Genomic DNA, 24,587 nt, shown 5'->3' on the forward strand with positions numbered 1-24,587 from the left:
CTCTTTTTCTTGTATTAAGAATCACTGTTTATACAGCTTCTTGTTACAGTAACAACACCTCGTATTTGGCTTTCTGGTCGCACTTTCCCCTTTATGGAAGGGCCTATTGCCTGACTCTGGAGCCAGACTGCTTTGTATTTGAATCTCAATTCCTCCACTGAGTAGCTCTGTAACCTTGGCAAGCTTCCTAATTCCTCAAGGCCTCCCTTTCCTCATCTGTATAATGAGGATAACAATATCATAGGGTTGTGGTTAGGGTTAAATGAGCTAATAGCTCATGGCACAGAGTAATCAATAAATGTTAGCCCTCAATACCTGTCACTACCAGATTATTTCTCTCCCTCCAAAAAACCTAAGATGCTGTTTTTCCTATTTTATTCCATGCGTGTCTCTAGCTTCTAGAATAGTGCCTGTTTCAGAACTGCAGGTGAATAGACATCGAATGAATAAATGAATCCACCCAATCGCTTATTAAGTCTGCATCTCCAATGTTATACCAGTAAAGGCAAGGATACAAGTGAAAGCAGCCTCTTTGTAAAAGATCTTCCATTACCGGGTTTTCTTAAAGACAGTCGGGGTTTTACTTAAGGCTCTCAAGGACAATCACATCTCAACAATGGGGAATCACACACTGGGTAGTGCCAGACACCTTTCTGGAATCACCTTGGGCAATGGCCCTACCGCTAACAGACTCCGGCGACCAGGGTCTGTATGTTCGGCGCATGCGCAGCGCGCCCGGCGCCCGGGTTCCTTCCTCCGCGCCACCCGGAAGCCTCGGCACCATCCTCCGCCCCCTCCCCTCGCCGGCTCTAGCGGTGCGTGAGGGCCGGCAAGGCGAGGAGGCGGGGCACGTCGGCGCTGCTGCTGCCGCCGCCGCCGCCCCTCCTCCTGTTCCAGCTGCCGCCGCGGCCGTCTCTTCCTGGGCTGAGTCCGCCCGTGGTCCGGGCGGCGCCAGGTGCGTTCACTCTGCCCGGCTGCTGCCAGCGTCCGTCGCCGCCGTAGCTGCCCCGGGCTCCCCGCCCCGCTGCCGAGATGGCGACGCGCTCCTGCCGGGAAAAGGCTCAGAAGCTGAACGAGCAGCACCAGCTCATCCTATCCAAGCTGCTGAGGGAAGAGGACAACAAGTACTGCGCTGACTGCGAGGCCAAAGGTAGCGCGGACGTCGTCGCCGCCCATGGTCGGGGCCTCCCGCGACCGGTGACCTTTCCCTGCCCGCCCCGGCCCTGACGGGAGGACGGGCGGGCGGGCGGGCGCGGGGCTCCCATCGACCCTCACCTCCGCCAGAGGCACTGGCGAGGTCAGGCCCGCGGCCCGGTCAGTGGTCGCAGCCTCCTCTCCTCCCGACACCGCGCTGAGCCGGTACCCGCGTCGCAAAGCTCGGAGCCTCCACAGGGCTGGGAAGGAGCGGGGGTGGGAGGGTGGAACTGGGCGCCGGCTCGGGCAGTGCCTAGGGTTAAACAGTTGCCTTCCTAGCTCTGCTCATAGCCACCTCTGTGGGTGAGGCCCCCTTAGGTCTCTGTCCCCTCCTCTACCCTGCGCTGTGACCACGTCCTCCCTCTCGGGCTCCGATGCTTGGTCTCCCAGATGGAGCTCTACCTGCCTGTCTACCTGACAGCTTTTGTACAGGGCTTTTGCCTGTGCTTCCAGAAAAAGAGTATGGTGGTCTTTTTCAGAGGGTTGGAGTTTTCCTGAATAAAATAATTGGGAAAGGGTCTTTATTGGTAGTAGTAGTATTGGCTTTTAGTTTGGCTATTAGCCAGAATGAAGAGAAATTTCATTACTTGAGTTTCTTGGAGGACAGTGGGCTCATGTTCCTGAAGATTTTAGTAATTAGATTCTCTCTGAGCTGCTAGTTTGGGAGAATATGTGGACACTGGTTTGTGTACCTCATAAATGTTGAAAGTGCATTTTAGAGATCCAGAGATGGAAAAGCCCTAATTTTGGTTTGTTCAGTTGGAGGGCTTCAGCCTCAGCCTTTGGAACTATTTTTAGCTGATATGTTTTGTATTTGGAGATCTGATTTATATTTAATGTCTTGTAAGTAATCTCATGAGAAATATGCTTCAGATTTTTTAAAACAAGCGTCTCATGTAGTTAAGAAAAGATCTTGCTTGTTTTTAATTGGTTTATTTTATTATTTGGTGAAAAATAGATAGATCTCCAAAGCAGTCTGTCTTTAGGAATGTCATGTAAGATTTCTGCATTATTTGACCTAGACTTTTCCTGAAGCTGTATTGTTCTTTCTCAATACTATATAAATGAGTCACATTTCAGTAGGCTGACAATATTTGATCAGACTGAGCCACACAGCGTTAGCAAGTTACTTCACTGTCATAACAGGTACTGGATTACTGGAAGAATCATGTGGGAATACTTTAACTAGATCATTTTATGAAGCACTTTTCAATATAGTAACTTGATTGAGTCAACCTTATATTTATCCTATGTAACCTTTCAGGTGATGAGTTTAAAAAAATTGTGTGCCTGGTTCTTATAGTAATATTTGGTTACCTGATACTTGATTGTGTGTGATTATTTGGGAATACTGTACTGTATTGAGGCTCGATTGCTTGCTCATCGCTGCACTAGTACAACACTGGAAACATGGGCCTTTAAAAGGCAAAAAAAAGAAAGGAGCTGAAGTTATATTGTACACATTTTGTCATTTTGAGTAATAAATTACATGATTAAGTAGAGATACTGGTAAATATTAAATCCATTAAAAATTGAATAATAGGTTCAGAATTAACCTTCCTTTATGTACAGAAATAATTAAAGAATAATTTTTTCTCAGATTTGTTTCTCTAAAAAAGTACTTTATAAAATCAGGTTTTCAATAATGCTTCCTAAAATAATATAGGTTTTAAAAAATCCATTATTAGGCACATTAACATTTTTTTCATTTAGTTGTTTTGGGGTGAGAGGAGAGTCACATACTTCTTAAATTAGGGTCAAAAGTTTTACTTCTTTTGACCCAAAGAATAGGAAGCATTTGTTTTACTCACTATATTGCCACTGAAGTCAATAGATATATATTGAATGAATGTCTTTTGTATTTTGGTTTTATTTGGTCTTTTTTGTTGTTGGTGGTGGTTCATTTGTTTTTGAGAAGTAAAGGAAGTAGGAGAGGAGAGAATAGTATGAAGAGTTCAAGGGTACAATCCGAAGGGCATAAATTCCACAGTCATGATTTAGAAAGATTATTTTTTTCTCATTGCTACTAAATCTAGAATAATGTTAAAATAATCTTATAAATTATTTTATTGTTTCATTTTGATCTTTCAGGAAATAAAAGTCACAGGTAAGGCCACTTATTGGTTTAATTAGACCTGATTTCATAGTTGTAATTGAAAAACTTGACATGATTGAGCAATTGATAGATTTGAATACATTTTTGCAAAGTTTTTGAGTCTTTGGTGTAGTTGCAACCCATTATGGAGCCCTCTTATAGTAGAATTCTTGGCTTGTTACATGATTTTGGATCTGTTATTATATACATCAAATGAGATAATAAATGTAGGTAGTGAAATTCTGATTAAATGTACTTTTAAAAGATACGCCAAGGGTCTTACTTTACAGTTCACTTATTAAGAGGTTCCATTCTGTATATGGATTGATGTTTTTTTCACTAATAAATTGCATCAAGCTTTTCATGTACTGTATTTTGAAGTTATTTTCTAGTTAACTCGATTTTTTTCCTTCAAAGAATGCTTCTCCCACTGATCCTGGAGAACAGGTACCAAAACTAAAGCCTAGGGTTTGAGACTGCTGTATTCTGTTGCCTTACATTATGGTAGTTGGCAGAGGTATGTCAATTGGGTTTTGACATTGTCTTACTGAGTCACCAGTTTGTGTTTCCTGAATTGAGAGTATTTATGAAGTAAGGAAGGAGAAAAGCATGGCATAGGTGCCAGTTTTCTGCTCTTGGTCCTATTCTTACCAAATCTGTTGAGCAACTGGAGAATAAGAACATGCAGATGAAACCGGTCCTCTTTTCCCCTGGCCACATTTGTGACTCAGTGGGAGTTTTAAAACAACTCTTGTTGGTTATTAGTTGGTGGCACTTTAGTGAGCAGTGAGGACTGAGATCCTTTAGCCAACTTTAAGTTTAGTTTTCAATATTTAAACCTTCCTCCACAGGGAATACTGGCGTTGATTTTGAACATGTTTAAACTGGCATGAAAATTAGTCTTGCCCAGTAATTTATGGGATATTCAGAAATACAAGGTATTTGAACCCTAGAGATCATTTTGTTCAGCCTTTCTGGTATTGAGAGGGTAAGATCCTTGCCCAGATCAATCATTTCCACCGATCTTGAGGATACACAGATCATTGAGGATACACTGTTTGTTAGATACTGTGTTAAGTTATTGGGCTAAAAAAATTTATAAGACCTATAGAAATTTGTTTAGCAGGGGCTGTATTTTTGCAAGTAAATATTTCTAAAACAATGTGCTAAGTGTTATAATAGTGGTTGTAAGAAATACTTCCGTCTCTTATTTTGGACTGCTGTTTCCCTTGCACCTTGACTTTTGCCTATTGGTGGTCTTACAGTTCCCTGGAATGCTGCTTCAAGACCTTTACACATGCTGTTCCTTCTGCCTAGGAAATTCTCATACAATTTTTTGCCTAATCAGCTTTTATGTATCTTCCAGTTTCTCCTTAAGTATCTTTTCAAGGGGAATGATTCTCCTTGATCCTCCCAGATTAGGTTAGTCTACCGTTTATACATGTAAGACAGCAGCACCCTGAATTTTTTATTGCAGTTATCACAATTGTAATTAAACATATTTAGGTAATCATTGGGTACTTTATATCCCTGTTGGATTATAGCTACAAGAGAGAAGAGATCTTATTTATCTTGCTTAGGGTAGTTAGTGTCCCTGTCTCTCAGCACATGTGGTAGGTAAATGTAACTTAGCAAATATCTTTTGAATGAAAGAGTGTGTGAATGAGCGCAGAGCCCCTGGCAGGCAGCAGGGTGCATGAAAGGGAGTGCACCTGTGAAAGGGAGTGGCCTGTGAAGTAACCCTATTGGGAAAGAGTCATAGAAAGAGTCTCATTTGAGCTAGGTTTTGAAGATGGTATGGGATTTTACCAGATGGAGAAGAAATTAAAGGACACAGTCAGCTGTGCACACAAAAGTACTGGTATATGAAAGAACAGAAGAGGTTTCCATACAGCCTTTATTGGGTAAGCATTCTTTATGCATGATTGGATTTGGTAGTGGTAGGTCAGAGGAAGAACTGGGATGGTGAGAGATTGCAGGCAAGCCCTGAGTTAGGAGATGTTTAACAGTAGTTCAAAGAAGAGAGTAAAAGGACTTAAAATCAAAGTAATGTCAGAGTGTCAGTGAGGATGTAGAGCAGGAAACAGAGCCACTGTAGCTATTTTTAGCTACAAAGGGTTTAAGGGATCAGGTACTTACAAAATTATTGGAAGGGCTAGAGGAGGGAAAGTCAGGGGGCCACTTCTGCACTTCTGGTTTCAGGGCCACACATGCTGCCACTGCTACCACTGCTACCACTTCCCCACTTCACGGCTGCTTCTCACCCATGAAATCGTTGTGTTGATGGGGGAACAAGGACTGTGGTGCTGCAACCCCTCAATGTCTATCAGACATTTTTTTGTCAATTGCCTCTTCTGTAGGAATATGACCTCTGCCACACTTGTGCTTTCCATGTGCAAATATTTGACAGAACCTAATTTATGTCCAACATCTTGCCTTCAAGGGAGTCTTTTAGCTTTCTAACCTCTTCAAAAAGTAGAAACGTATAGAGGCCATTTGGTTGTGAGAGCCAATCCAAGAGTTCACATTTTTCACTAAGTGTTTGATATTTATTTTAGAGTTGTTATTTCAACCTATTTAAAAGTGTAGCAGTTCTTACTAAAAAATAAAGTTCACCTTGGGGAACTGTTGTTTATGATGATGTTGATGCTTATAGGATAAATTCATATGAACAAAAGTCTGTAATTCCCCTAAAGAAATTTGCCTGTCTAAAAGTTCTCTCAAAATGCTTCAGTCAGAGTCTGTTGTTCTTGTAATTCTGCTGATGTTGAGGTTTTCCTTGATGCTTGTGTGCAGAGCCCTGGTGTCAGAGCTGGGATGGAAACCATTGGTCTTTCTCTGAGTCATCGGTTTACAAATGTGGGCTGCATGTTGTACTCTTTTTTTCTTTCCAATTCTTCTTTGTGTTTTTTTTTTAGATTAAAATATTCTTTCATTACTTGAGTGTTAATTAAGGAGACTTACATCTCCTTAATTCCTGCTGTATGACATATACGCACAAACACATACGTATATACACACATATACACACGCACACACACACATATATATATAATCCTTTTACCTATAAAGTATTTGAACCCATGCTCTCTTTAAGGCAAAGTAAAATATTTGACACCATAATTATATGCTATATATACTCAATCCTTTTTTTTTTTACTTCTGTTGCTACTGTTACTACTAGTGTTTTCACTGGATAGAATCAGACCATTTTCTTTCCATTTCTCAAATTTCTCAATGGAAGAAGATCAAAGAAACTTGGAAGCCATTCCATTTATGTTGTTGTAATTATTATCAGAAGGGTTGACTGCCTTACATTCTGACCACTGTGAAGAGTTGATTTAACAGACACATAGTTTTGCTGGTAAATCAATATATTCTGGGCACTACAAAGATTAATTACCATGCTAGATACTGTTGTTTGTGCTAAAAAGTTTTGGGTATGGGCCACAGCTGGTTAGAGATCTCAATAGACATGGAACAATTATCAGTTAACTTCTAATCTGTGTTTTCATTGGTAGATTCATTAGAAGTTTAGAGATGGGATAGGTTGAGTGTGACCTGGAGAATGTTCAAAAAAAAAAAAAAAGCAAATAATAACATTACATATATACACATAAATTATGTAGTATTTTCTTCTTGTCAGTGTTGCTGTGAGTACTTTACATATATTAACTAATTTAATCCTCAAAACAACCTTTTGAGGTAGGCAATGTTATTATCCTATTTGACAAATGAGGAAACAAGCAAACAGAGCTTAAGTAACTTTCCCAATGTTATACAGCTAGGAGGTGGTGGAGCCAGGAATTTTTTCATTAAATAAAAGTTTTGGGTGACTGCAATATTTCAGGCACTTTTCTGGGAGCTAGGGATTAAAGCAGGGAACAGGTTGATAAGGTCCATGCTTGAAAGGACCAGTAGACCTACTAGTCTATTGGTGTGCAGAAAAGACTTAACAAAGTAGGCCTAACAGTCCTTGCTGGCATCAGGGAACTTGGATTTGGGGATGGTCCCACCTTCCTAAGTTATGAGAGTGTCATTTCATTATGCCTAAACTCTTTGTATAAACAATATGATTTATACTGAATATCTGCTTTCCTTCTGAGTGTCTGGAATTTGCATATGTGCCAGGGAGAGGTACCTACATGACCAGCCCCCCAATAAAAACTTTAAGCACCAAGTCTCTAATGAGCTTCCCTGGTTGGCATAATTTTGCATGTGTGTTGTCACAACTCACTGCTGGGAGAATTAAGTGTGTTCAGTGCAACCTCACTGGAAGAGAATACCTGGATGCTTGTTCCTGATTTCTCTTGGAATTTGCTCCATATGCCTTTTCCCTTTGCTGATTGTACTTGGTATCTTTTTGCTATAATAAATCATAACCGTGAGTTCAACTATATGTTGAGTCTTATGAATCTTCTTAGCAGATTACTGAACCTGCGGGTGCTGTTAGGGACCTCTCAACATAATTGTTAAGATATATTTTCTCCCAGTATATTGTATATGACATGTTGGAGTATATCTCTGCTAACTCTAGAACGTAGCCTACTAGAGAGAAGAGTACAACCCAGAGGAGCAGGTATGAACATTAGAGGCTCTTGTAACCTGGGGCAATTCTGGTTTTACCAAGATGAGATAGGGTTGGGAATCAGAATTGTAGAGTCAGGATTTGAGCCCAGAAGACCTAGCCCCTGAGTCTATGCTGTTAACCATGTCTTTGATGGTATGATAGATAAAACATGTTTTTGCTGTTGAAATTTTATGAGGTAAGAGGATGTTGATGGGAAAACTGCACCTTCAGCTGACTTAAGGTTTTTCTCAGTGAGATTATTGCCAGATGTGTTCACAAGTGGAAAATACCTTTATTTTAATTTATTTGTTTGCCTTTAATAGCAGAACCACTTTAACTTCAAAATACCAATTTAAACAAATTGGAATTTTTGCCTTATCTCTAAACTTTATTTTAGAAACTGATAGAATACATAGACAAGTGCTTTAGTGTTTAGTTTGTTAATTAATTAACTTATTTATTGTGTTATAGCTTCCTTGTTTTCTATTTTTGCACTTATGTCCTTAGGTCAGATACTCTTCCTCTACCTGGGCTTTTTTTTAACCATAGAAACAACCTGCTAGAATTGAAAGAGCACTGGCCTAGGTTAACTTGGTAAAGCTAGGTTTTAGTCCAAGCTTTGCCTCTGACTTGCTTAGTGACCAATTGTCCCTGTGCTCTTTGATCCTTAATGCAAAGATTTATTTCAGCTCTGTTGTGTCTGTGTTATTTCTAGAATCCCATACCCCATGTAACTTCTATGTCGGTATTTACTATTATTAATTAAAAAATTCTATTATTGAGCGTTTATTTTTTGGAGTCTTATTGAAATTTGAATCATGATCAAACTTTTATACTTTTTAAAGTTTTTCACTGATGATTTTGATCTTGCTGAGCAGATTTACTTGAATTATCTTTAATTATCTCAAGCCATATTTTATTTTATAACTCATAGGAATATTCCTCATAGGTTGAGGAGTCCTTTTGTTTGAAACTTTTTCACTGTATGCTTTCTTGGAGTAATTAGAGTAAAATCAAAGAGATCACTACCTCCTGTAGTCGACTGCCAAAGCCAAGACCCCCTTTTAATCATCATTTTTAAGAAAAGACCTATAGGTCTGTTAACTTTCCAATCACCCATGTACATTTATCAATGTCAGTGTTTCCTACCTAAGATGTTAGGTAGATCTGTGTTTAACTCTGAGGCATTAGCTACAGTACCATATAGAAATGATTTTTAAAATTATTTCACTTAAAACAGAGCTTCAAGTGCTATTGGAAACATGCTAATTTTATGTTCACGTATATTTTGAGTGATAAATGTGAGGACCTTGAGGGTCCAAAGGTAAGAGAATTATAAGCTTTCCAGTAATCTTCCATTCTCTGTGTCACCCTACCTCCCCAACAATTTCCAGTCTCCATTTTACGAGAGATCCAAGTGATTACTTGTGGAGTGATTGATGATAGACTTTCAGATGTCTGTCATTGATGTTTTTGTCAAGACTGTGTTTCAAGGACCAGTGATCAGCTCAGTTCCAAACTTAGAAAATAAAGGGAATTCTGTGGGAAATCCTATCTGGGATAACTTTATCTTCTAGTGTAGGAAAATTCATACAAAATAATGGTTTAGTTATAGATGTTATTTAGTTCATGCATTTCTGTTCTTTAAAGTTGCCTTTGGTGTAGGGCGATGATGGTACATGATGCCAAAAAACTAGCAAAAGTATGCTTATTGAAGTGAAATGATCATCACTGGTATAGTCATTTCCTACTGTTACTATAAAAAATTTCTACAAACTTAGTGGCTTAAAACAATGCAAATTTATTATCTTACAGTTCTGGAGGTCAGAGTCCAAAATGAGTCTTACTGAGCTAAAAGCAAGGTGTTAGTGGCCCTGTATTATTTTTTGGAGGCTCTAGGGAAGAATCTGTTTCCTCTTCTTTTCCAGTTTCCAGAGGCTGCCTGAATTCCTTGCTTGGCTCATGGCTCCTTCCTCCATCTTCAAAGCAAACATCATGTCATCTTCTATTCTGCTCCCCTCAAATCCCCACCTTCCATAATTATATCTCCTTCTTTGGCACTTTTAGGACGCTTGTGATTACTTTGGGCTTACCTGGGTAATCCAGAACAGTACTGCCATCTCAATGTCCTTATTCACAGGGATTCCAGGGGTTAGAACAGGAGCATCTCTGGGGGCCATTATTTTGCCTACCAAAATGGATTTGTGATAAAAATTGTATATGGAACTTAGATTTTTTTTTTAGATTTTTAAAGAATATTTAAATTGCCATTTCTTTTTTTTTTTTTTGGAGACAGAGTCTTGCTCTGTTGCCTGGGCTAGAGTGCTGTGGTGTCAGCCTAGCTCACAGCAACCTCAAACTCCTGGGCTCAAGCAATCCTCCTGCCTCAGCTTCCCAAGTAGCTGGGACTGCAGGCATGTGCCACCATGCCCAGCTAATTTTTTCTATATATTTTTAGTTGTCCAGCTAATTTCTTTCTATTTTTAGTAGAGACGGGGTCTCGCTCTTGCTCAGGCTGGTCTTGAACTCTTGACCTTGAGCGATCCTCCCGCCTCGGCTTCCCAGAGTGCTAGGATTACAGGCTTGAGCCACCACACTCAGCCAAGAACCTAGATTTTTATAGAAGGTTCTGCTTTCGATATATGTAAGACACACAGTGTGGTGAAGGGAATGCAATTTAACCATTCTCACAGGACTTATTTAAAAAATATGTGCATACAAAGCCATTTAATAATCTTTTTGCAATGTAATCATTTATGTAGAAAATCCTAAGAAATTTATAAAAAAAGCTACTAGAACCAGTAAGTGAGTTTATCAGGTTTGTAGGAATCAAGTGAATATGAAAAAATTAACTATTTCTGTATATTATCAGCAAACAATTGGAAGTTGAAATAATTACCACTTATAATAGCATAAAATATAAAAACTTCAGGATAAATTTAACATAATATGTGCAAGACCTGTACACCAAAAATTAGGAGAGATTGCTGAGATAAATTAATGAATATAGTACCTAAAGAAATAGAGATATCTCCCATGTTCTTGGATTAGAACAGTGGTCCCCAACCTTTTTGGCACCAGGGACCGGTTTCATGGAAGATAATTTTTCCACAGACTAGGTGGAGAAGGCAGAGCAATGGAGAGTGAGCAGCTGTAAATACAGGTAGATGAAGCCTCACTCTCTCGCCTGCTGCTCACCTCCTGCTGTGGACTCCCCCCTTCCTAAGTGTCATGGAAGACAATTTTTCCATGGGGGGAGGGTTGGAGGGGCATGGGGGTAGGAGGGGTGGGTAGCGGCGGAGCTCTGCTGCCTGGTCCCTGACAGGCCACGGACTGGTATGGGTCTGCTGCCTGGGGGTTGGGAACTGCAGGATTAGAAGACTCAGTATTTTAAGATGTCATTTTTCTAGATTCAACATGATCCCAGTCAAAATCCCAGAGGCTTTTTTTGTAGCTACCGATGAGCTGATTCTGAAATTTTTAATGAAATGGAAAAGATCCCAAAAAATCATAACAGTTTTGAAAAAAGAAAAAAAATATTGGCAGTCTTACACACCTGATTTTAACTGTTATTATAAGGCTACAGCTACCAAGACAATGTGGTGTTGGTGTGAGGAGAGACATAGATCAATGTAACATAATAGAGAGCACACAAACAGACTCTCGTATGTGGTCAGTTAATTTTAACAGAAGTGCCAATGGGGGAGAGATAGTCTTTTCAACAAGAAAAACAAAAGAATGTACCTCAAACCTTACCTTACACTATACACAAAAATTGAAATGGATCATAAAACTAAATTTAAGAGCTAAAACTATAGAACTTCTAGAAGAAACCATAAGAGAATAACTCTGGGACCTTGAGTTAGGCACGGCTTCTTAGGACACAGAAGTGCAATCTGTAAAGATAAAATTGAGAAAATGGACATCATCAAAATTAAAAACTTTTGCTTTTCAGGAGACACTTTAGACAATGAAAAGGCAAGTCATAGACTGGGAAAAAATATTATGTTTGATAAGGGCTTACATTCAGAATATGTAAAGAAATATTACTACTTAAGACAAAATAAAACTTGAATGTTCATAGCAGCTGTATTCATAATAGCCAAATACTGGAAACAATTGAAATATCCATCAGTTGGTGAATGGATAACGAAAATGGTACATTCATACAATGCAATAATATTTTGCAATGCAAAGGAATGAACTAGTGATATAATCAGTAATATGGATGAGTCTTAAAAGCATTATACTTAATGAAGGAATCCATATATAAATGACTACATAATAATATATGATTCCAGTTATATAAAATTCTAAAAGGATAAAACGTATGGGGACAGAAAATAGATGAGCAGTTGCTAGGGGTTGGGATGAGGAAGTTTAACTGTTTTTCAGAAGTACATACAAGTATGTCATTGAATTCTTTTGGTGATGTTAACAGTTAATGTAGATGATACAGCAGTTTCTCAATTCTTTTATTTGAATGTATGTAACATATACACTGCTAAAGTTATTTTCCTATTCCTTGAAAATAAATTTAATGGTCTGAGTAAAGATTTGCAAAAGCAGTACTTTCCTTGGTCCTGGTTTAAAGGATGAAAAATCCTTGATTGGTGCTTTTTGTTGTGTGTGGGTTTTTTTTTTTTTTTTTGCCAAGTCAATTAGAATACTAATGAGCACTTTAAAAACATCATGGAATCAGTGATTTAACGTTTTATTTTTCTTGAGGAGTTGTGTTATTCATATGTAGCTCTAAAGTTGCTTATGGCATCTTTAGAACATCAGAGCTTTTTTGATGCTTCTAGGTGCAGGATTTTCTATTAGGCACTAATAGGGCTGCAGGAATAGCAGGTAGGGGTTCCTTTTCCATGGCTAAGAGCAGGTAGTTTCTCTAAGAAGCAAGTGTGGCATATCTAATTAATACATTAATGCAAAATTTAGAGAAAATTTGATCTAAAACACAAATGAAGTGGTTAGTTTTGGATAGGAGGAAAAGATCAGGGAAAATATGGATTGGATTTTGAGGAAGTAGAGGTCTGAAATGTGAGGGACAATTAGTTGATGAAGTCATTTACTGAGAATAAGGATAGTGGGACATTGTAGGGGGGTTAAAGTTATTCTCTGCACAGTATATTTGCTACTAGTAAGTATTGTAAAATACTTTAAAAGTCATAAAAAATAATCTGTCCCCGCTAATGGGTGTTTGTTTTCTCACTTTTGTGGTAACATATACCCCTGCTATCAAAGCTTTGTGTGCACACTTAATTATTTCCTTGGAATGAAATCTAAGGTCTGTGTTAGAGTGTGGCAGATTAAAACCTCCTCTTTGATCTATCTGTATTGGCAGGAATGTTGGGGCCAGTTTACCTTCTGACCACTCGTATATAAAGACTGGATGAAATCTGTACCTAATCTGTTACTGAGTATTCATATTTCTAAAAAGTTTCCTTCATATGGTTGGTGAAAATGGTATCACACTATTTTGCATTTTCTCAATACCCTTAAGATTGAACACTTAAATTATACTTGTCATTTCTATTCTTTTATGATTTCCCCCTAAATTCTAGAAGGTGGAGTTTGGTAGTCTTCTTCACATATTCTCTTGACTAATCCTTGGGCCAAGAGAACACACAATTCCAGACAACATTCATTCCTCTGGGTATGATGGTAAGCTGTACTATTCACCCCTAGATTCTATCAGTAAGGCCTTGAATAAGTGGTTTGAGCACTTGGGAAAGATTTTCAATTTCTGATTTTCCTTTCTCTCTCTCTACCCTTCTCCCTCTCCTTCCCTCCCTCTCTTTCTCTCTCTCTGTGTGTATGTATGTATACATATTTAGTAATTACGGAATTATAGAAAGAGATACAAGAGTCCTGTCATGGTATCTGTTCTAATCTCATATTAGCTGAAAGAGGTTAAATGACTTGCTCAAAGCTATGCAACAATGAGAGAATATGGGAGTGAACACAAGTCTTCTGGAAACTTGTCTGTTGCTTTGTCAGGTCAGAAATTAATGTATTACCCTTGACCTTTACGAAAGGTAACACTCAGATTTTTAATCTTTTCATTCTTTAAGTTTAGTTCAGTTATTGTACACAGTGAGAAGGGGGGTAAACTCTGGTTGTTTATGCTTAACCAAACCATATCTATATAATGGCAGCATATTAAGAAAAAAATTAGTTTAGAGAGAGCAATGATTATCTATTAAGTCTTTAGCCAGTTTATTCAAACATAAATTTGATGATAATATAGACGTATTTCAAAGTTTGGTATGCTGTGCGGTATCTGCAGTGTTATCTGAGAGCAAATGATTATCTTATGAAATTAATCAGTTAATAGTGTGGATAATTTAAAAGAGATATTTGTATTTTTAAATTATTTATTTATTTCAATAGATTTAGGGGTTACAAGTATTTTTTGTTAAATGAATGAATTATATACTGCTGAACTCAGGGCTTTCAGTGTACCTTTCACGAGAATAGTGTACATTGTACCTGATAGTTAGATTTTGATCCCTCACTCCCCTTCTATCCTCCCCCTTCTTAGTTTTCAGTGTTCATTACACTGCTTTATGACCATAAACATCCCTCACTTAGCTCCCGCTTGTAAGTAAGGAAATGTGGTATTTATTTTTCCATTTATGAGATACTTCACTTGGGATAATGATCTCCAGTTTATCCAAGTTGCTGCAAATGACATTATTTCATTCCTTTTTATGGCTGACTAGTAAGTACTCCATGGTATATGTATACACACCACATTTTCTTAATCTGCTCATTGGTTGCTGAGTACTTAGGTTGATTGTATATATATTTTTTTAAATTTCAAAATATTATGGGGTAAAAATGTTTTTGTTTCATGGATACCTTGTGTAATACTTAAGTTGGGGCTTTTAGTGTACCAGTCACTATAATGGCATTAATTGTACTGGATAGTTTTTATCCCTCATTCCCATCCCATCCTCTTCTTGATTTACATTGTCCTTTACATCTCTTTGTGCCTGTGTATACCCATTGTTTAGCTCCCAGTTATTAATGATTATGTGTGTTGTTTCTTTTTCCATTCCTGAGATACTTCACTTTAGGATAATGGTCTCCATTTCCATCTAAGTTGCTGCAAAAGACATTGTTTTGTTCTTTTTTATGGCTGGGTGGTATTCTGTGGTCTATATATACAACACATTTTCTTTATCCATTAGTGGATTGATGAACACTTAGGTTGAGTCCACATCTTTGCAATTGTGAATTATATTGTGATAAACATTCAAGTGCAGGTGTCTTTTTGATAAAATGACTTCTTTTCCTTTGGGTAGATAACCAGTAGTGGGATTGCTGGATCGAATGATAAGTCTACATTTATTTCTTCGAAAAATCTCCATACTGTTTTCCACAGAGGTAGTAGTAGTTTACATTCCCACCAACAGTGTATAAGCGTTCTTCACTGTGTCTGTGCCAGCATCTGTTGTTCTTTGACTTTTTAATAATGGCCATTCTGATGGGGTAGGGTGGTACCTCATTGTGGTTTTAATTTGCCTTTTCCTGGTGATTAGTGATGTTGAGCATTTTACATGTCTTTGTTGACCATTTGTCTATCTTTTTTTGAAACAAATCTGTTCATGTCTTTTGCCTACTTTTTGATGGGATTATTTGTTTCTCGCTGATTTGTTTGAGTTCTTTGTATATTAGATCCTGGATATTAGCCCTTAGATACATAGTTTGTGAATATGTTCTCTGATTTTGTAGGTTGTCTGTTTACTCTGTTGATTTCCTTTGCTGGGCAGAAACTTTGTCATTTAATTAAGTCCCATTTATTTTTGTTGTTGCTGTATTTGCTTTGGGGTCTTACTTATAAATTCTTTCCCTAAGCCAATGTCCAGAAGTTTTTCTTACACTTTCTTCTAGAATTTTTATAGTTTCAGGTCTTACATTTAAGTCTTTAATTCATCTTGAGTTAATTTTTATATATGATGAGAGGTAGGGATCCAGTTTCATTCTTCTGCGTGTGGCTATCCGGTTTTCTGAGCACCATTTACTGAATAGGGCATCCTTTCCCTAGTGTATGTTTTTGTCTGCTATGTTGAAAATCAGTTGTATATCATAGCTACATGGCTTTATTTCTGAGGTCTCTATTCTGTTCCCTTTATCTATGTGTCTCCCTTTATAACAGTACCATGTTGTTTTCGTTACTATAGTCTTGGAGTATAATTTGAAGTCAGGTAATGTGATGTTTCCAGATTTGTTCTTTTTGCTTAGGATTGCTTTGGCTATTTGGGTTCTTTTTTGATTTCATATGAAGATTCAGATTATTTTTTCTAGATCTGTGAATAATGACATTGGTATTTTGATGGGAATTGCATTGAATCTATAAATTGCTTTGGCAGTATGGACATTTTAACAATATTGATTCTTCTAAAACATGAGCATGAAATGTTTTTGCATTTGTTTGTGTCATCTATGATTTTTTTCATCAGTGTTTTGTAGTTCTCCTTATAGAGATCTTTCACCTCCTAGGTAAATATATTCCTGAGTATTTTATTTTCTTTGCAGCTATTTGTAAATGGTATTGAATTCTTCTTCTTCTTCTTTTTTTTTTAGAATCCAGCGGCTTTTATTAGTTTTGTCTCTTATGCCATGAATTCATAGGGAATAGGTTCCAGCAGGCTCAAGGTCCTTTCCTTATGCTTCTTACAAAGTGTGCTATGCCTATTACGCCATGAATTCACAAGGATCAGGTCCCAGCACCTCAGGCTCCTTCCTCTCCACTGCTTCTCACAAAGCGTTAGACACCTATTGTGCCATGAATTCATAGGGAATAGGTTCCAGCAGCTCGGGCTCTTTTCAATTGGTTCTCACAAAGTGTGCTTCTCTGGGTGGAGCAGGCTGGTTCTTCAGTTGAACCCAGGTACCTTTCTCTTTGGCTTCCTTCTTTTTCTGATCATTTTCCTTCACACGTTTCAGGAAGCTCTCTCGATTCTTAGAGTGCTTAGTGTGCTCAATATGCACATTAATCCTCTTGGCAAGAATCTTGCCCTTAACTTGTTTGTTTACAACAATTCCAACAGCATGCTGAGTAACACTGTAGACTTTTCCAGTTTTACCGTGGTAACATTTGTGGGGCATGCCTTTTTGAACGGTACTCATTCCCTTGATGTCTACCACATCACCTTTCTTGTAGATTCCCATGTATGTAGCCAAAGGAACAACTCCATGTTTTCTAAAAGGCCTAAGAGAACATGTATTGGGTACCTCTCCTCTTTCCCTTTGTGTTAGTCATTTTGGCGAATTACTGGAAGATGGCAGCTCCTGTTATTGAATTCTTGATTTGACTCTCAGCTTGACTGTTATTAGTATATAGAAATGCTACTGATTTGTGCACATTAACTTTGTCGTAACCTGAGACTTTACTGAATTTATTTATTAATTCTAGGAGTCTTTTGGTGGAGTCTATAGGGTTTTCTAGATATGAAAGCATATCGTCAGCAAACAGGGATAGTTTGACCTTCTCTTTCCTGATTTGGATGCCCTTTCTTTCTTTCTTTTGCGTGATTGCTGTGGCTAGAACTTCCAGTGCTATGTTGTATAGAAATGGTGACAGTGGGTGTCCATGTCTTGTTCCAGTTTTTAGGGTAAATGCTTTTCACTTTTCTCCATTAAGAATGACATTGATGGTGGATTTGTTATATACAACTTTTATTCTGTTGAGGTATGTTCCTTCTATACCCAGTTTGTTGAGGGTTTTTTAATCAGGAAGCAGTGCTGGATTTTATTGAATGCTTTTTCTGCATCTGCTGAGGTAATCATCTGGTTTTTGTTTTTAATTCTGTTTTTGTGGTAAATAGCGTTTATTGATTTGCATATGTTGAACCATCCTTGCATCCCTGGGATGAAAGCCACTTGATTGTGGTGAGTTATTTTTTTGATATGCTGCTGGATTTGGTTTTGTTGTTGATGATTTTTGTATCTATGTTCATGATGGATATTTGTCAGTAGTTGTCTTTTTTTGTTATATCATTTCCTGGCTTTGGTGTCATGGGGATATTGGCTTCATAGAATGTGTTAGGAAGAAGTCACTCCTTCTCTATCTTAATGGAACAGTTTCAGTAGGATAGCTGCCAGTTCTTTGGAGGTCTGGTAGAATTTGGTTGTGAATTCATGTGGTACAGGGCGGTGGTGTGTTTGTGTGTGTGTGTGTGTGTGTTTGTTTGTTTTTTTTTTTTTTTGTGACAGAGTCTCGCTTTGTTGCCTGGGCTAGAGTGCTGTGGCGTCAGCCTAGCTTATAGCAACCTCACACTCTTGGGCTCAAGCAATTCTTCTGCCTCAGCCTCCCAAGTAGCTGGGACTACAGGCATTCGCCACCATGCCCGGCTAATTTTTTTTTTTTTAATATATATTTTTACTTGCCTGGCTAATTTTTTTCTATTTTTAGTAGAGATGGGGTCTTGCCCTTACTCAGGCTGGTCTCAAACTCCTGACCTTGAGCAATCCTCCTGCCTCAGCCTAGGGCTTTTTTTTTTTGTTGGGAGATTTTTTATTAATATTATTAATCCAATCTTGCTACTCATTATTGGTCTGTTCAGGATTTCTATTTCTTCCTGATCCAAGCTTGGGAGGTTGTGTATTTCCAAAAATTTATCCATTTCCTCTAGGTTTTCTAGTTTGTGTGCATATTCATAGTAGTCATGGATGATATTTTGTACTTTTGTGGTATCAGTAGTAATGTCTCCAGTTTCATTTCTGATTGAGCTTATTTGGGTCCTTTCTTTTCTATTTCTGGTTAATTTCATTAGTGGTCTGTTGATTTTGTTTATCTTTTCAAAGAATCAACTTTTTGTTTCATTGATTCTTTGTATTTTTGGTATCCATTTTGTTTATTTCTGCTCTGAGCTTTGTTATTTGTTTTCTTCTGCTAGCTTTGAGTTTGGTTTGTTCTTTTTCTAGTCCCTCGAGGTGTGACATTAGGTTGTTAGTTTGTAATCTTTTGTCTTTCTGGTATAGACATTTAAGTCTATGAACTTCCCTCTTAGCACTGCTTTGGATGTATCTCAGAGATTTGGAAGCTTGTGTTGTCTTTGTTGAACACTCTTTTGATTTCCATCATGATTTTGTCATTGACCAAGGATCATTAAGCATCAGGTTGTTTCATTTCCATGTAATTACATAGTTTTGACAGTTCCTCTTGAACTGTCTTGATTTCTTGATGTCTTGATTTCTAGTTTTATTCCACTGTGGTCTGAGAAGATACATGGTATGATTTTAATTCTTCTGAATTTGCTTAGACTTAAATGTTCCATGTGCTGATGAGAAGATGTATATTGTATAGTTTGGGGATATAATGTTCTGTGAATGTCTGTGAGGTCCATTTGTTCTACAGTCCCGTTTAAGTCTGCTGTTTTTTTGATTTTCTGCCTGGATGATGTATCCAATTCTGTCAGTGGAGCTTTGAAGGCCCCAGCTATTATGATGTTGCTATTTATTTCCTTGTTTATATCTAGGAGAATTTGTTTTATGAATCTGGGAGCCCCTGTGTAGGTGCGTATATATTAGGATTGTTATATCTTCTTACTGAATTGCTCCCTTTATCATTATCTAGTGACCATTTTGTCTTTCTTTAGCATTGTTGGTATAAAATCTATTTTATCTGATATAAGAATAGCTACTCCTGCTTTCTTTTGGTTTCCATTTGCATGGTATATATTTTTTCATACCTTTACTTTGAGTCTGTGAGAATCTTTGTAGGTTAAATTGGTTTCTTGGGGACATCATATATTTGGGTCATGTTCATTTATCCATTCAACCAGTCTCTATCTTTTAAATGGAGCATTAATAGTGTTTACATTTGATGTTAGGATTGATGTGTGAGATCATGTTCTGTTCATCATGTTGATTGTTACCTAGTTGCTTTGTTTTGTCTCTTGTGTTACTGTTTTATAAAAGCTGTGAGTTTTAACTTTCAGATGTTTGTATAATTGTGGGTATTGATTGTTCTGTTCCATGTATAGAGCACTGTTAAGCATGTCTTGTAGGGCAGGTCTAGCGGTGACAAATTTCCTTAATGTTTGCTTGTCTGGGAAAAGACTTTATTTCTCTTTCATTTATGAAACTTAATTTTGCAGGATACAAAAATCTTGACTGGCAGTTATTCTGTTTAAGAAGACTGAAAATGGCACCCCAGTCCTTTCTGCCTTTTAAGGTTTCTTCTGTTAAGTTTGCCATTAGTCTGATGGGTTTTCCTTTGTAAGTCACTTGATGCTTTTGTACTGCAGCTTGTAGGATTTTCTCCTTCACTTTGACTTTGTCCAGACTGATGACTGTGTGCCTTGGTGATGTCTTATTTGCCGTGAATCTTCCAGGTGTTCAATGACCTTCTTTGATCTGGATGTCTAAATCTATAGTGTTACCAGGGAAGTGTTCCTCTATTATTCCCTCAAATAGGTTTTCCATGCTTTTTGCTTTTTCTTCTTCTCCCTCAGAGAAGGAAATATGCTTCTTTATATTTGTTTGCTTTATGTAGTTCGTATGTCTTGTTCATTCTTCTTAATTCTTTTTTCTACATTTTTATGTGACCAGGTTAATTAAAAAGCCTTGTCTTCAAACTCTGAAATTTCTTTCTTCTGCTTGGTCTGGTGTTTTGTTAAAACCTTTTAGTATATTTTGAAATTCTCTAGTGACTTTTAATTTTTAGAAGTTCTGTTGTATTTTTTTATGTTATCTATCTCTTTAGTGAATTTTTCATTAATGTTCTGAATTTTTTTTTTTTTTTGGTGTCTTTGTGTTGGTTTTCAATTTCTTCATCCATCCCATTGATCTGAGTTGCCATCCATATTCTGAATTCCATATCTGACATTTCAACTATTTCATTTTGGGTGGAGTCCGTTGCTAGAGAACTATTGTGATCTGTCGGGGGTGTCAACAAAGCCTGTTTTTTCATGTTACCAGAGTTCTTATGCTGGTTCCTTGTCTTCTGAGACCTCTTCTTTGAGCTCAAGGCAGATAGCTTTTCAGTACACCTGTTCTCCTCTGGTGGGAACTCTGTTGCTTAGTGAAGAGAGGGGGAGGTTTTTGCATGGTACACTTGAGTCTGACTCCAGAAGATTGACCAGGCAGGAGAGGAGTGGATGCTCTGTGAACCTTTAACACTGCTGTTCTCCTGTGTCTCCTTGTTTCCCTGTGGTTGTCACATGCAGTGGGCACGTGGTGTGAGTGTTCACCTATTCAGGTCTGGTGGTGGTGGCATTTGTTGACGTGTTTGCCTGCCCAGGTCTGTTGGTCATGGCATTACCCAGGTGATAGTGGCAGCAGCTGCTCCACCTAGATAGCAGTGGCAGGCGCCTGGGGCTGAGGGCACTCTTTCCATCCTGTGTTCCCATGGCGGCTGTGGCTGAGATTTTATTAGTTTCCTAAAGAATCTTCCTTATAAATTTTTCAATGTCCTTATATTTTGAACTTGTTTATATATTTATTTCTTCATTTCAAGTTCAAAGGATAAATATAGAAAATAATAGTACTTATGTAAAAACTTTTCTGCTATTCTTCCTCCAATTGACTGTGTATTGGTAGAGTCACTGCTCTGCTGTTATCCTTGAGAGGCAGATTAGTTTAATAGGGCTTTGAAGGCTGACTGCTCTGGGTTAAAATCTCAGCCGTCTCACTGCTGGCTCTGATTTCTTTTTCTTTCTCTTCCTCCTTCCTTCTTTGTGGTGGAGTTGTGGTATTTAAACTTTCTGAGCCTTGGTGTCATTACATACAGAAAGGTGATACCTGTGTCACAGGGTTGTGAGGATTAACTGAGCTTGCGAACTAATGTATGGCACAAAGTAAGGATTTGATAAATGAGTAGGTGTTCGGTAATTATACCAGGTCTTAGGCCTTTTTTTTTTTTTTTTTTGCACTTATAGTCATTTTATTACTTTGCAGGAAGTATTTGTCAATTATATTTTGTCTATTAAAAAATGTAATTGAACAGATTTTTAGACTAGACCAGCAAAAGAATACTTTATGGAAGGCTCAGGAGAAGAAAGTAGTTATTAAATTTTTACTTTTTATCTGCTGGTCCAGTAGAGTAGACATCAGTAAGAGATACACAACAGAAGCCTTGACCTGCCCTGTCCTGCCTTGTCCTTAGGAGCCTTTACTTTAAAGAGACAGGCAAGCCATAAGCACAGAATATATTCTGGGTGACTGTGTGGAAAGTATAGTGCAAGCATTAGGTGTTAGTTCAGAGAAAGTAAAAATCACCAAGGGGTTGGGGAAGGCTTTTAATAAAAAAGGAAGAGTAGAATCAAACTTAAAGAAGAATGGCAAAGTTATTCCAGGTAGGGAGAACCTGGTAAACAGGTTTGTGCATATACTTAGACATGCTTTGCACATTCCTAGAGGCAGGAATAGGTACTGGGCAGATATTTAGGAGAGAGGATAGGCAAGGAGGTGATTGTTGATTTGGGAGTCATCTGGATAGAAGTATTTGCCAAAGCTATATGACTGCATTAGATACTTGTCTAATCAGAGGGTCAGTGATCAAGACCTTGTAGGGAGGCAGCAAGAGGAAGTATTAATAGAATCATTGAAGGAACTAAATATGAGCCTGGGAGACTGCAGAAAATCAGAACAGAAAAGACTTGGGAGAAGAGGGTTTTAAGAAAGGGATATAGTCAGGAAAATTAAGTGCAATCGTGAGGTAAAAGGGACTAGAAAAGGCCATTTTAGGCCGGGCGCGGTGGCTCACGCCTGTAATCCTAGCACTCCGGGAGGCCGAGGTGGGCGGATCGTTTGAGCTCAGGAGTTCGAGACCAGCCTGAGCAAGAGCGAGACCCCATCTCTACTAAAAATAGAAAGAAATTATATGGACAGCTAAAAATATATATAGAAAAAATTAGCCGGGCATGGTGGCGCATGCCTGTAGTCCCAGCTACTCGGGAGGCTGAGACAGGAGGATCGCTTGAGTTCAGGAGTTTGAGGTTGCTGTGAGCTAGGCTGACGCCACGGCACTCACTCTAGCCTGGGCAACAGAGTGAGACTCTGTCTCAAAAAAAAAAGAAAAGGCCATTTTATTTTTGTGTTTTTTTAGTAGACTTTGAAACTATTTTCTAAGCTCTTATGAAAAGGTGTGTTGTGAAATTGAACCCAAATTGCTTCACAGCCCGTTTTCCACCTGCTGTGCAGTGCAGTGCAGTGCAGTAAGATTTAAGAAAGTGAGTTTTTAGTATGTTGGCACCTTTTCTCATGTTTTTCTTAGGCAGATCATTTGCCATTTTCTAGCACCTTTGACAAATTTCATTGCATGTTTTGTTTTCTATGTTTGGTTTACTTTTGAAGCAAATCCTTATTTTCCCTTGGAATTCTGACAACTTTAGTGCCCTGTGAGGAAAATTGTTTGGAATTTATTTTGCAGCTGAAGGAATGTTGTTAATATGTATGTAAATGTCCCTTGAAATAAGGCTTAGTTGAAATTTTTTCAGAGTTATTTTGTTTTTTTTGAGGTATTGTAGTTAACTATTGAATAAACTGATAAAATTGACAAAAATTGTTGTTTGAGGAGAACTGTCAGTGTTTTTGAAAAATATGTATTTATTTTTAGCACATTTATTTCATACCTTCAAGAAATACAATTCTGTTTGTTCAAATGAATATACTAGTGTCTTTTGGTTCAGTACCATTGGACTTCTTAAGCATTTGAATATGGTATACTAAGTGGTGGTTTTTATATTAATAATATATATATCCGCCATCTGCTGGTGAAAATGCATTATTGCTCTTAACTCCATTGGTTTAGTAATATCTTTGAATGAAATAATACTCTAATTTTTCAAGAATAGCCATAAAATTACATTTGGGGAGAAAATGCCCTTGTCATTTGAAAGGATTATTCTCTTTAGGACAATTCTGCACAATGAATTATTCTGCCCAAAACGCCAGTAATGTCCTGTTTGAGAAATATTGACCTGACACACTGATGATTATTTTTATATTGTGGCTATGTGTGTGTTCTTTTTTGAATTTTTCTCTAAGTTTTAGATTTGTTCTGTCCAGGTGGGAGACATTAGGCATAAGACTATTTAGCTGAACTTAAACATTCAATTCCTTAGTCCCACTACTCACATTTCAAGGCTCAATAGCCACATGTGGCTAGGAGCTAATGTGTTGGACAATGTAGATTATAGAATGTTTCCAACATCACAGAAAGGTCAATTGGACAGTACCATTCTAATTTTTAAATTTTAAATAATGAGTATTGTCATTTTCATGAAGTAATCATTGTTACATTTGTAATGAATTTCTTTCTTTGCCAAGCATCGTTTTCACATAAAAATAGTTTCTCAGTCAACAGCTCCAATTAACTGAGGGAATCTGTTTAGTAGGATTTTAGATTATTAAGATTTTATTGTACCTTATTATATACTGCAAGTTATATATATTTATTATAAAATGATTATAGTTTTATCAGTGTAAGGCATTGAGTATTTTTAGTGTTTTGATTCTCTGTTTTGAAGACTAAAGTTAAATTAAAAATTATGGTAAGGCTGGGTGCTGTGGCTTACACCTGTAATCCTAGCATTCTGGGAGGCCAAGGTGGGAGGATCGCTTGAGGTCAGGAGTTTGAGGTTGCTGTAAGCTAGGCTGATGCCATGACACTCCAGCCCGGACGACAAAGCGAGACTCTGTCTTAAGAAAAGAAAAAAGTCATATTTTCTCTGTGCCATTTAATTGAGGTAATTACTTTATTTATTTTAG

General features: G+C 37.8%; 2 protein-coding genes across 4 annotated transcripts in view; one reads left to right on the forward strand and one right to left on the reverse strand.

Moving 5' to 3' along the window:
* The first annotated feature begins 880 nt into the window (after positions 1–880).
* Positions 881–24,587, forward strand: part of SMAP1 (small ArfGAP 1) — a 157,970-nt gene continuing 134,263 nt past the window's right edge. For all 3 annotated transcript variants that reach the window (XM_069489016.1, XM_069489018.1, XM_069489017.1), the window contains exon 1: positions 881–1,150. In XM_069489016.1, coding sequence (XP_069345117.1) covers positions 1,033–1,150 — 118 coding nt within the window. In that variant the 5' untranslated portion in view covers positions 881–1,032. The remainder of the gene's footprint in view (positions 1,151–24,587) is intronic.
* LOC138395766 (large ribosomal subunit protein eL21-like) lies at positions 16,698–17,042 on the reverse strand. The gene has a single exon (XM_069488679.1). It carries the CDS (start codon positions 17,040–17,042, stop codon positions 16,698–16,700), a length of 345 nt encoding a protein of 114 aa, XP_069344780.1.

Source organism: Eulemur rufifrons, chromosome 15 (assembly GCF_041146395.1).
Source record: "Eulemur rufifrons isolate Redbay chromosome 15, OSU_ERuf_1, whole genome shotgun sequence".
Taxonomy (NCBI): domain Eukaryota; kingdom Metazoa; phylum Chordata; class Mammalia; order Primates; family Lemuridae; genus Eulemur; species Eulemur rufifrons.

Coding starts and splice junctions, on each gene's coding strand:
- LOC138395766 (XM_069488679.1), bottom strand. CDS start 17,042: ATGGGAATCTACAAGAAAGGTGATGTGGTAGACATCAAGGGAATGAGT.